Consider the following 13735-nt stretch of genomic DNA (forward strand, 5'->3'; position numbering starts at 1 on the left):
CTCCTTAGGCCTCCTGGTCCCCAAGTTCTCTGAAGTTCTGTCTAGCAAGTATATTCAGCAACAGGATTGCATCTACTTTAAAACACAACTTTTTTATTTTTTTAAAACAAACAGGCTACTGAAGGTGAATGCTTACCATTACACACCCTAGGTACTGTGCTTTGAAGAAAAAACTCAGATTCAATGCCTATCCAATTCATAGGAGATTCAACCTAGATCTGTGACTCCTAGGCTGCAGGGGGCATAGGGACACCCTCATGGAATGTGTGCTAAAAAAATCAAACAATGTCAAAATTCTTTTCAGTGAAGGAAGTAGACAGAAGAACAAGTCTTGGCCTCTTGTTAAGGCCCTCATTTACAAATGGATCATAGTTTCAATGACCAATTCAGAATTCTGTGTTCCTCAGTTGCTGGAGAAAAAAATGCAGAGGATATTATGCATTATTACATAAAGAAACAGTCTGTTTAAAGTGATTTTGTTTTTTGAAGAATGACTGTGAACTCAACCTAGTTCATAAATAAGGAAAAGTTCAACTAGAAGCATTTACACTCAGCAGAATGTTGAAATTAATTGAATGAAGATTACTGTCAAGCACTTAGGGCTTCTGTGATGATGTATAAAAGCTTTTTAGATGGTCATTTTGAAAAGTCAGTCTGTCAGGAAATCTTATCACAAATCACAGAAAGTATCAGGCTGGAAGGGACCACTGTGGGTCATCTGGTCCAACCTCCCTGCTCAAGCAGGGTCATTCCAGAGCACATGGCACGGGATTGAGTCCAGACAGTTCCTGCATACCTCCAGTGCTCCATGACCATTTGTTTAGTTCCATCCTCTTAGCACTCTAAAAGTTTTGATAAAGCAGTTAATTGTACTTGAGAGTTTAGGAATTGATAATTTGGGGTCAATTATTGTCAGGGTATCTTCTATCTAAGAGGTATTACTGCAAGGGGCAAACAAGGGGGAAATCTTTACTTTCCTCCATCCTTTAAAAGAAAGATATGAGTACACATTGCCAAGTGGGGGAAGGAGAGAATTATCATTTACCTGAAGAAAGTATGGTGCTCCACACAAACCTTCCATAACCTTTTAGCAGCCCGATGGTTTGGCAGTTTGAACCCAATAGTGCTCTCAAACTGTTCCAGCTGGAAAGAATCCACAAATAAATTAATCCATTTCCTTAAGCTGGCTATTAATGAAGAGGTAGAGTTCAGATAGTTCCATTACTGTATCAACCTGTAATACTCCTGCCATAAGACTTCATAAGACTTTTTTAAATTTTTTTTTTTTTAAATATCAGAATTTCCAGCCTTTTAAAAGAATTATACTTAAATAAAATAGATCTTCTTCTTGGTTTACCTTTACTAATCAAGACAGTTCTTTAATACAATCATTAGAATCTGAAGAGGAATAAACACTCATAAGTTCTGTTTGAATATATCATAAGCTTATAAGGACAGCTGTGGAAAAAATGAGGATGTTTTCTTCTTGCTGGACAGAAATGATCTCACAAAAGAAACAAGACTGAAAGGTGCTACTTACTTCTGCTGGCCTGACTTTGATGTAGAAATTACTTCGCTTGTAGGAAATCTTCAGAATTTTTGGCCAAGCAAAGCGGTTGATCCGGAGTCTGTCTTTGTAAATCAGCAGGCCATTAGCACATACACCCAGCATGATATCCACACCTTCAGAATCCTACCAGGTAGGAGACAATTGCATAAAAATGACTTCAATGACATCCCAAACAAGTAATTATTGCTGACATGCGCCTTGAGGGAATATTGTAACTGGGACATGTTTCATATTCAAACCTGACTCTGACAATGAGATTCTTCAATCAGAAATAGCCAAGTATATTCATTTTATAGGAAAGGCTTTGGAGCCTAAGTAATGGTTTTGGCATTCGTATGCTACAGTTCTGGGAAATTCTTCAATATTCTGGTAATAGGGACTAAGTTAACAACTTAAAAGCAGGAAAGATAGGGCCAGTGTGTGCTAGCAATAATTTCAACAAATATTAAAAGAAGAAAGATTAAAACCAGGCCTGTCCCACTTAAAGCAGTCAGTGGAAGTCTGAACAAGCTGGTGATCAAGGTGATCTTTTACACTCATGTACTATTCCAGCAAAGATAGAGGAGATGATGGATAGGTTTCTGAGCATTCTCTTTCACTAGCAGCATTTGATGCAAGTTTTACAGGCTATGAAACTAATCACTTACTGATACACCACGCAATACAGCAGAATCTCATGTCCCCCCAACAACTGATCAACTACATCAAATGCCAACCGTGTTTCTCCAGTACTTAAAAGTCTTGGTTTTCTTTTTTAAATGCAAGACTCATATGCTTACAATACCTTAAACTTCCTAATGATTTGAGATTCTGGATTTATGAGAGGGAGTGGGAGGAGGTTACTTGTTTGTTTTCTGAGGCTTTAACAACAACAACAAACAAATCCCACTTGAAATGAAAATGTGATTTGATCTACCCCTGGAAGCGGAAAAAGCACCAAAACCCTCCCCCACGACCTCCCCCCCATATTTTTTTAACTCTCATGGTACTATGAAAATAATTACATGTTCCTTTAGGCTTTACTTTATTGGCCCTATGTCTCCTTGGCACAGAAAATATGATATTTTAAATGTATTTATCTGCTCTTAGGAGTGAAATATTATGTCACTCTTAGGAGTGAAATGTATTAGTCTGCACTTAGGAATTATTATAAATAAAAATAATTATTTATTATTATTTGTTTAATACAGCATAGACAAGCTGTACATGAATATATGCACTATGCACTAAATAAACTTATATATAAATTCTACTGATATTAGAGTTGTAAATTGAGTAATCATTATAACCAAGAGATAAAGGCTTACAGCCAAAAATTCATCATATGACTTTTAAAAAAATAATCTATATATACAATATTTTCTTTAATACTTAGCATGTCTACCCTAAAACAAAACCAAACAAACCCAATCCCCAATACCTTGGCATGATGTAAATCCACTCCATACATGGAGAGTCGCTTAGCATTTTCTAGGAACTGGGAATCCGCCTGTGCTGGAGTCAAGCCCCTAAAACCATTGAACAAGCCTTGAGTTTATTGGCAAAAAAACGAGTGTCAAAACTGAGTGGAATCCTGGAATTCAGACTGATAGATAAAACTCAGTTTCTAAGGCATCAAGGGCATTTTTGCTCTACAGGAAAAATGTTCTTTCACAGCATATTATTTTACTTGAGTACGGATTTCCGCCTTCACTCATTCAAACAGATGTATGCTGCTTAAACTAATTAATATAAAAATACTTTTTTCCAAAAGTTCTCTACCAAGACTTTAGTGCAACTACTATTTTCAAACTCAACTTTCTAAACACACCAAAGTAAGAACTTTTAGTTACGTAAGAAACGATTTCCAAAGTAACAATAAGTTTACCTCAACAGATTGACACATACTCTTAGGAGAACTGACATAAATGTGACAAAGCATGATGACTTCTTTAAATCCCACTGTATCTGACATACCTGTGTGTCTTGTGTAGCTCAGCCACTTTCTCTTCCATTTCTTGAGTCTGATTGGGTGCAAACTGGAATTCACTGATATAATCACTGCTGTGCTCCTCTGGGTCATGATCACCCAGCTCAGCCTGCAGGGTATATGAACCAAGGAGGGCGTGAGTCACAAAGGAACATGGCAGCCGGCCAGATACAATATCCTGGCGAAGCTGTAGGCACAAGAAATACCTGCAAGACAAAGGAGAAAAAAACAACCCAAGAGAAAGAAGAACAAAGAAAGGGTTACCTATGGCAGACAATGAGAAATATGGCAGAATTCATCAAGATGCGTGTAACTGGGTAAGCATGTTTTAAAGTAAGCAAATGCATTAATAATGACCTTATATTATTTAAGCACTATTACTGCAAAGTAAATTTCACTTGATTTTTAAGGGTCAATATTACTTTCATTAAAAATGTGAAAAGCAGGAAAAATTCTGCTTTCCAATATAAATGAATAAAAAGCTATCTAGTTTTAAACAAAAGCTGACTTAGGAACTTGTTTAGTTCACACTGTAGCCTGTAGGTATCTATGGTTTAAAAATATAAGCTATGCATTTCTTTGGCATTCCCCTTTGGCTCTAAACTTTGCAGTTCACAAGCTAATCATGTCATGTAATATAGAAAAGAAATCCAGTTTAGTACTGAAACCATAATTACCTTTCTTAAACCAATTCAAGAAGAATTCAAAGAATTCAATCTTTCAGGTCCTGTATACATCCTTCCACCAAATTTAACAAGTTAAACATCAGCAGACATGCCCACCTTAGCAGAGATTTTTTATATGTTTTAAAAAAAGGTCTTACTAGTGAAACTTAGATTGAAGATATAACCAAAAAATGCTTTTATGTGCTGAACACACAATAGAAAAACCAGCCAACTCACTGAAAATTTTCGAAAACACACACAAATTCTTGTAAATACCCTCTGCACTAAACATCTTTTATGATGCTACAAATCCCTGTCTGTAGCATTTTAGCAGCAGCACACTTGCATAGATCTCTTATTTTGTGCAGGAGGGTGATCCAATGCAACAGGTAGTAGTAACATACATCCTGCCTCAGCAGTCAGCTAACTCCAAACCAAAGTATTTAGGTTTCCTGTAGCTTGTGAGAAAAATGAATCAGTTCCCTGCACTCTATCCCCAGTTACCAGCCTTGCAATGCTATTTTTAGGTGCTTAGTATCCACCACATTCCAAGTATTTTCTATCTAAGAAGTCTGGAGGATAATTATTTTCAGGTTTTATTATGCTTTATGGCTTTATTTAAAGCACATGGGTAAATTCACATTTTCATCCACCTAGTCTAGATTATTACTGAAGTATCTTGGATCTCTTGAGCTTTGCTCAAGACCCCTGTGCCCTCATTTGTTTCATAATAAAGCAGCAGTGTGACAATAAACCACTGGCTTCTTTCATATACTATTACTCACACCTTACCTGCTGCCCAAATCATATCCCCACCTAACAATTCTTCATGCTCAGGCTCTTTCCAGAAGTTTTCATTTTACCTTTTCAACCTTGTTCCAAAAAGCAGTTGATGCATGTAAGAATATCTGTAGTGTACAGTAGCCAGAAACTGAAGAAGAAATTCTCTGTGGCTTTTAAATTAGACTAACAGCAATTTAAAGTTTAAAATTAGGACCTGTGCATACCTAGTGATGTCTTCAGTCAACTGTGACGGATCAGGGGGATAAAACTTCACATTAAAGGTGAATATCCAAGGTAGACCTAAACATAGGAAATATCTGATTGTTAATCTCAATTAAGTCCAAGTAAGCAAAGAAAAAGCTTTATTGAAAAATGTTAGAAAGTAGAATAAATCCTAATTGCTGAAATCGTGAAGGAGGTTTTTTTCTGTTTTTTACTGTACATTATTAAGAAGCATAGATTATTTTCATTAGCAGGTAGAGGCCCACAGATATAATGAAAGATTAGCATGTTAAAAATTATTTTAAAATAAGGTTTTACAATAAGTTACACAAATATCAGAAGACATTTTTAATTTGAAAAAGACCATAATGTATTAACATTTCTGAGATATTATGTGTTCAAAGGTACTTGCATTGAATTTGTGTTTATTTCCAACTCCTCCAAGGCTAACAGTCTCCTCCTGTCTAAACTTAATTTGAGAGACTGTACAGTAACTGTGAACATGGTATCAAAATGAGCCCTGTGCTGTTGTATATAACAGAAAGATAATACATTATTCATTGAGAATGCATGGAAGACAAAAATATTAGCCATTCCTACTTTAAAATATTTTTCTGGTAAGCACCACATTAAACAACTACAGTAACAGTGATATTTGAATTCTCCTATGTTAGAATTGTTATAATGCACATGCATTACATAATGCATGTTATATAATGCACATGCATCTTTTTTAAGCAAAAGCATGCCTAAAACTAGATTAATAATTTTCTAGGAAAAAACTAGAATATAATTTATTATTAAAATAATAATAAAAGCATAAAATGTTGCCTTTAGTCATAGCTCTGTTTTTAAAGCTAAGTCACACATCAAAAATTAAAATACATTTTCAGAATGTTAGCATTTTGGACAGTAAATTATTTTAGAAATCTGTATTACACAGACAAATCATGCTTTGAAAAATGTGTCTTTCTACAACAACAAAAAAAGACTGAAATGCTGCTTTCAACACAATGCTAGAAAAAAATACTAATGTTATTTAAGGCTACTTTTGTAAAAATAAAACTGTTCAGATATTCCATATATATTAAAGGTAAAGAAGTGTGTCAGAATTGCTAATGTCTTCCAACATTAAAAAATTATTTTAATTTTTCAGACATGGCTATTCACTGAAGCACTTCAATTTTTGTTTAAGTGTGAACCTCATTCTACGCCTGGCTGCTAAGCCTCTATTTCTCTTTGAGAGCTCTGGGTTTCAGTGTATCTTAACATTCCCAGTTATCAAGATTTTGTACAATTTTGTGTACAAAACAAGGCAGGACCCTTAAATGAGGTCTCATTTATCATTGCATCGCCTCCTGCAATGCAGTGCAAAACAGAATTAATACAAAAATACCTTGGTAAAAAAAAGTCTAACAGTAATGAGCACATACAGTATAACAAACACAGTTAAGGATGGCATAGATTAACCTACTTCCATTAACTCCCAGAGAATCCACATAATTTAATGGAAAGATGCTGATATTGGGTCAATCAAAGTGATGAGTATGAGCAATAGGGCCAAAATAGCTACACAAAAAGCATTCAAGGAGAGCTGTCATGTTAACAGAGCTGGAGAAATGGATGAAGGATGTGTCCTTCCACACCAGTTCTGAACCAGTCTTCAAGTTTTTCCTGGTCTAACATTGCAGTTAAACTAGTCACATATGAATTCCTGTTTAACTATTGCTCTTTCTGATCAGCATTTCTACAGCTAACTTTCAGAAAGCACTGTAGCCAGGAGACGTAGGTGTGGTTTGAAGAAAAAAAAAACCTGAAAAAACTATATTCTCTGTAAAAAAGTGCATAAATCCTCCGAGTGTGTAGGCTTTGTAAAAAAAAAAAAAATCATATCTCTACTTACACTGATTAAATTGCTAATTTATTGAAAAAATATTGAGGTTGATTTTCTACTAAATATTTTCTGGACAGCTGGTGACCATGTATTTTACCTGATTACTGAAAGCATGTTTATCCCCTAAATACAGAGTAGCAAGTTTATTACAATGTGCACAGTCTTTATTTCTACTTCACACTAAAGCAGACTTTTTATAGCTGCACAAACGAGGCATATAATCCTAGTAGTCCTCACATAATAATGCACATTATTGCTGGCTCTTTATAGAATTGGGAGCCAAGACAAAAAAAATCAACCCCAAAGCTGATTTAAAATTGTATTTAGCATTCTGCCCCTGATAAGGCTCTCTGTTTTGATTTTCAGTAGTATGGGCTACAGAAATGTCAAAAATTTTTCTAGCCAGCTTGTTACATCAAAAATATTTCCGTGGCAACTTTAGGCCCATTCTTAGAGAAAGAATGCAATATAACCAACCAGATAGCAGCATACAATCAACATGATTCATCCCATTTCAACTGGGAAAAATCAGTGAGTGTTTTTTTTCCCAGTGAAGGCTTTTTCTGGCTTTTACTCATGATCTCTTGTATGTCAGCTTTCGCAAGAAAATCCTTCCCTTGGCACAGGTACTTAGTTCTCTTCAACAATAACAATCTACACTCTAGTGTAATCAGCTTAGATGAAAATTAGCTACAACTCTTACAGATATATAGCTAAATAGATATAAAATAGAAGGATATAAAATAAAGTGAACCTGCATAAAGTGACAGTCAGAGTTGTGCACCTGAAATGCAAGCTCTTTCCAAGTTAATTAAAACTTCTCTTAGTTCTCCAGCTTATTCTGTCCTCAGAACATCTGAACCCTCTCCATTTCTTACAAGATATAGAACACAAAATATGTGACGTGGGAGTAATTTTTGCAGTAAAAATACTAACCATGCTGCAGGTTAGAAAAACATTAAATTGACATAATATTACCTTTGGTTTAAACAGATAAATTCTCAAATTGCATTTTGTATAAGGGTGACCCAACACACCCTCTGTGTAATCTGAGATTTGGCCATTTCAAGGTCATTTGCTATTGCCTGTACCATCACAATATTCTAGCTGTGATTCTCAGTTTTGCAAAAGCCTGAATCCACTTGAGATGTACCAATTTTCAAAAAGATAGTGACAGAAATGTAATTACCTACCTGTCCCTGAAAGAAGTAATTAGAGGTTTTAACACATGCCAGTGGATAGCCAAGTACATGAGTTAAAAAAAGTCAAGAATTCATTTTCCTGAAGAGATCAGGCTGGCTGAAAGCAAACAAGATTTTTGTCACCTTTGTAGCCCTGAGAACAGAGACAGTAATTTGTGGATCATGTTCATTAGCTGAAGTAACATCAGTAATTTCTGAGATCCAACATAATTGCCCAGCCAAAGGCCAACCTGTACAAGTAAGAGATCTCAGAGGGGCTGAGGACTGTGACACAGCAAGAGACAGCCTGCAGAACATGAGCTGGGGGAGACTACAGGATTCTTATTTCATCTTTCCCACTCACAGGTGGTACATACATCCCCAATGTGCAGTTTTGGTGTTGCTCACATTTAAGAGAGACAGAGATTGTTGAAAATATAATGTTGCAAACTGTGTTAAACTACATTTCTGAAAGTGTCCCTTTTATGTGCTCAAATCAATGTATTTTTCCAAATATACTCATCTAGCATGCTAGTGCTTCAGTTTGTGCCATACAAGAGAAAAATAAATCACCAAATATTCAGAGTTGGCAGGGACCCACAAAGATCAGCAAGCCTAGCTCTTAAGTGAATGGCCCATAGAGGGGATTGAACCCACAACCTTGGCTTGTTTTTCGTTTTTTAGCATCAAGGTCTATCCAACTGAGCTAATCTCAGGTTTGGGTATTGTCATTTCCAACTTTCAAATGCACTAATGGGTTTTACAGGTATCTTAAATTTAATGAGTATTTTTGTACACAGGATTTCCATTCTTGATTAAAGACAAATATATTTAGAATTAAGCCTGAAAAGAAAACAGTCTCATTACTTGATACTCATGTAGCTGGAGGATTAAATGTGCCTGCAGAAAGATTCCAATATCTGGAAACTTTAACAGACTAATGCTGAGGAACACAACTAACACTATACTAATTACTTGCATATAGATGTAAGCAAGCATAATTTTAAAATCCTTAAAATCATGTTCTTACTTCGCTGTTTATTTTAGTATGCCTATCAACCCTGAAATACTACAGACCAGAGGAAAAAAAAATCCCATCATGATTTCTCATTCAATAACATTCAATGGACATGCTGTCCAGTATAAAATGTAAGTCTGCATGCTGTATGGAAAATCAAACTCCCTTAACATATATTTCTGTAGTGCATATGATACAGTATTAAAAAAACTTTGTCTAGTGCACCCAAAAAATTTTCAGGTCGGTTCTTACACTTCAAATTTGTGACACTAACTTGTAGGCTAGATAGCGTGTACAGTGCTACAGAATACAAAAATATATCAACATTTGTATCAGCAAAGTTGATACAAAAAGTAGCAACATGCTCCATCTTTTGTTGTTTCTTAAAACCAAACAAAACAGCCTTTAGCCTGCCTATTTGGACAACTAATAGATTTTCACTGCAGAAGTTCCAATACCAGTAACTTTTCCTTAATTAAAAAAGTGTGGGTGCTACTTGCATATTAGTACATTCACCATTTTAATAGGTCTAGTTTGCTTACACAAGAGCATGTTGGATCAAAAAAACAGCTTCCAAAGATGCTTCTATAACTTTCATTTCTATAATGAGAATATAAACCACACCTTCCTATTAAGGGATTTCATCAATGGGCAAAGATGTGAAGAAAAAGGAATTAACACTACTATGACTTCTGGAAAAAATGAGTATTGCCTTAAAACGTGGAGTTAACAGCAGTAAAGAAACCATCTGTTTGTCATTACAAATAACACACTGCAGTTCTTAATTATGAGTACAGTCAGTTTCTTAGCTTAAATTCTCATGTTGTAAGGCTAGGCTTGTAAATATTATCATCAGCCTCTTCTCCCCACTTTCCTATCAGGTACTACCAAAAGGTTTCCATTAAAAACAAAACAACAACAACAAAAATCCTAGTTTGGCCACAAATGACTAAGGCAACAAGTTCAGTAAGAGCAGGGGCTGCCCAGCATGTTTTAGTGGACACTTATTTTGTGATATGTAGACTCAGGCAAAGTATCACCTAGATTTACTCTCCATACACTCCCCAGCTAGTGAAGAGCTTTGACAGAGCATTATGCAAACAGAGTAAAATTAATTACTCATCATGTACTAAGCATAGGAAGTAGAAAGGCATTTCAAGCAGATTCTGTCTGAAAAGTACTATAGTGAGACATTCCAAGATTATGCTCTCTATGCCATCTCCATTCTGAAAATGATGGACATTATCAAAAAAGTCAATGGTGGACTGATCAGTATTGATGAATATTAATTTTCTGTAAAACATATAAATTCACTTTTTGTAGGCTCATATTCTTCTGGTGATTCTTTAAACTAAGAAAGTCCTGTGACAACAATCATAACCATCTTTGCATGATGGCATTCTCCATCCAATAACCAGCTATCAGTGCAAAGCTGAAAAACATCTATGGTTTCAGGATGCAAAAATACCAACTATTACTCACACAACAAGAGAAAATTTTGGGGCAATAATATATTTGATTAGTTTCCAATATAATATAATGATTAATCATTATAATATAGAGATATAATAATAACATATAATATAGTACAATCATTAACTTCTACAGCATAATTCTGAGTGACTCCCTCTCCTCTGCTTGGACAGGGGATGGAAATAGATGATTTGCTTCCTGTTTTAAGGTAACTACATCACTATCAGATAGAAATTATTTTAAAGCTGTAAGCAATCAACATCCAGGCTACTAAATTTATGAAGAATATTTCTGTGAGGAAAAAAAAGCATAACGTCTGAATACAGAAGTACTTACTTCGAATTTGTCTCTTAATTTCCTTCGAAGAATCTAGCCAGTTCTGAAAAAAAAAATGAACAAGCAAACCACAGCCAGCATTTAAAATCCTCAATACCAAAAATACTTTGATATAATTTGTGCAACATATTAATTAGCTTTTACATTTCAGTTACTACTGATATGTGCAAAGACACTGCTTTGTGACAGATCATCCAAAAATTAACTTTTGGAAGTGAGACTAAGGAATCTCTAACATATATTCATTGGTAACTCAGACCATAAATATGTTTACTGTTTTTACCCATACATGTTAATAAAACAGGTTAAGAGACTAGGAACATAAACCTTTTAACTTTTCAATTACTGAGACTTTCCTTCATTGAGTTTGAACCTTTACTTCCCATGGCCACACACACACACACACACACAAGCACATTCATGGAAGAAACATGCATAAAGCCAGCCTGAAAGCAGGTCTTGCAATGTTTTGAAGATAGACATGAAATGCAGGGAAGAGTTAGATACTGCCCAGTGAGGCCAAGGAAAATATCTGGTTTTTCACAGGCCACTGCAGGTACTTGCAGTTTTGAAGTCTGAGGGAATACCTCAGTGCCAGCACAAATGCTGCCCAAGGCTTATTTCTACCAGTGTTTCTCACCTATCTTACCAAAGCAGAGAATCCTGGCTATAATGTGACCCACCTTTCCCAGTCTATGGTAGCAATCAAATTCCAGATGCAACATTGTTTCCCAGTACCATATCCCCCAGTCTCTATTAGGGGCTTTTGCACCTGAAGTCTGTCTTCTTTCAAGAAGACAAAAGTCTAGTCTGGTTTCACAGATCTGTGTGAATTAGGAGGAGGTGGATCTCTGTTTCTGCAGTAGTGCAAATCTTTAACACAGATGACCCCTGCTGACAGAGAATGTGCCTCCTATGAATATGGACCGACACACCAAGCTGCCTGTTGTAAATGAGCTCGGTCCAAGTAGATTTCATCACCAGTACACCATGTGTATATTGCATGAAAACTATTTACTAATTAAAATCAAAACCCCATTTTTATAATTTACTACAATTGTAATGTTTTAAAAAAGACAATAATTCCACATTTCTTGCTTTGTCTGTGATCTCTACTTTTCCATAGCTATGACAATTTTTCCAGAGAAGGCAAAGTCCATAACATTTTTAAAAGGAAGAGTTAGAAAGCACTTCTCCAAAATCCTGGATACCATTTATAATGCTTAAGTCAGAAAAATTGCTTTCTGTTAGAAGAACCTTGACAGGGAAAGGCCCTGGAAGACAACGTAAGTCTTCGCATAATTTTACCTGAGACGCACTTCAGCAACAGCTATCATTCTGGGTTTTCAGTTTTGGCAAGAATTCCATTCTGAAATTACCCACAGCCATATTCTTGCAACTACAATAACTAGAAGTATCTTAAATCCTTACATTTTAGACACAGCATCAACTAAATAAATAAAGAATATAGCATGGAATAACTACAACAGAAAAATGGGATTTCTGAGTACATAATACTTTCAGTGCTTCATCTTTTATCACTACAAAGCAGGAGAAAAGAACATACAATACAGACTATGCTGCAAGATGATAAGAATAATCCCTTCTTTACACAAGTTATACAGTTCATTTTCTGATTTTTCCAAGCCTGAAATAAGCTTATTGGAAGCACACGTAGCCACCAACTTTCATTACTGCTCTGTCAAACAAAATCAGATGCTTATATTCCATTTATAGGCACAATTACAGGGGTGGGGTTTTTTTGCATCTGTGCTTTTTGTAATGGATAAAAACAAACACCACAAAAGAATCTACCCTAAATTAGAACTCTTAATGAAGAATAGACAGGTCTGTCTTTCAAAACAAAAGACAAAGTGAATACACACAGTACTTTGCTCCAGTAGGCAGAAATCTATTTGTTTAATTTGTGAATGGTAAGGTTATAGATGAGACAAAGTAATGTATTGTCAAAGAACAAAATGTTCTCTACCAGTACAAAAGTATTTTGTACAAATCCAGAAAAGCAGCATTTCCAGCTGGCACCCAAAACATAAGAGCAGAAGCTTTCTAACACTTCTGCAGACCAATTACAGTGTGAATGGAGCATTCATGAACTTCTGAGGGTGCAATGCAATGAAATCTCTAACTAAACTTCAGGCTAATAAATTTAACATTTGCAAAAAATGAAAGTAATCATTAATTACTAATTTGGCCTAAATATTTTAAAATGTGTATTAAAGCTAACAAAAATCAGCCTGGTTGGAAGCCATAACCTCCCTCCCAGCTGCACAGAACGCCCATGGAGAAGAGTTAATGGGACTCCTCCTCCAATGGTACCCCGATGGTGCATTGGGGAGCAGCTCTAATTCAACAGAGTGCCTGGCATTCACTTGCCATCACACAGCTGCCACTGCATTCAACAGCTGGCTCATAAATGGGTGGCTGTGATGAGGGCACAAGAATGGGAAAAACACATCATTCAGCATTTAGTACTGACTGGCCTGGAGGTCAGGGATTTGTGGCATTTTAATCTAAGAAGGCAACAGTCATAACAGGAGAAAAAAAAAAGATCTGGTATGAAAATTAAAAAGTAACTCAATACAGAGGTGAACAAAAAAGAGGTT

General features: G+C 35.6%; 1 protein-coding gene across 6 annotated transcripts in view; it reads right to left on the bottom strand.

The window, feature by feature from the left end:
• Positions 1-13735, bottom strand: part of EPB41L2 (erythrocyte membrane protein band 4.1 like 2) — a 108357-nt gene that overhangs the window by 31354 nt on the left and 63268 nt on the right. For all 6 annotated transcript variants that reach the window (XM_084201505.1, XM_084201508.1, XM_084201506.1 and 3 more), the window contains 6 exons: positions 11112-11154; positions 5212-5287; positions 3527-3745; positions 2991-3078; positions 1541-1693; positions 1046-1143 (listed from right to left, as the gene is read on the bottom strand). In XM_084201505.1, the coding sequence (XP_084057631.1) occupies positions 1046-1143; positions 1541-1693; positions 2991-3078; positions 3527-3745; positions 5212-5287; positions 11112-11154 (677 nt within the window). The remainder of the gene's footprint in view (positions 1-1045; positions 1144-1540; positions 1694-2990; positions 3079-3526; positions 3746-5211; positions 5288-11111; positions 11155-13735) is intronic.

The sequence above is a fragment of the Fringilla coelebs genome (genome assembly GCF_963513975.1).
Source record: "Fringilla coelebs genome assembly, chromosome: 3".
Classification (NCBI taxonomy): Eukaryota; Metazoa; Chordata; class Aves; order Passeriformes; family Fringillidae; genus Fringilla; species Fringilla coelebs.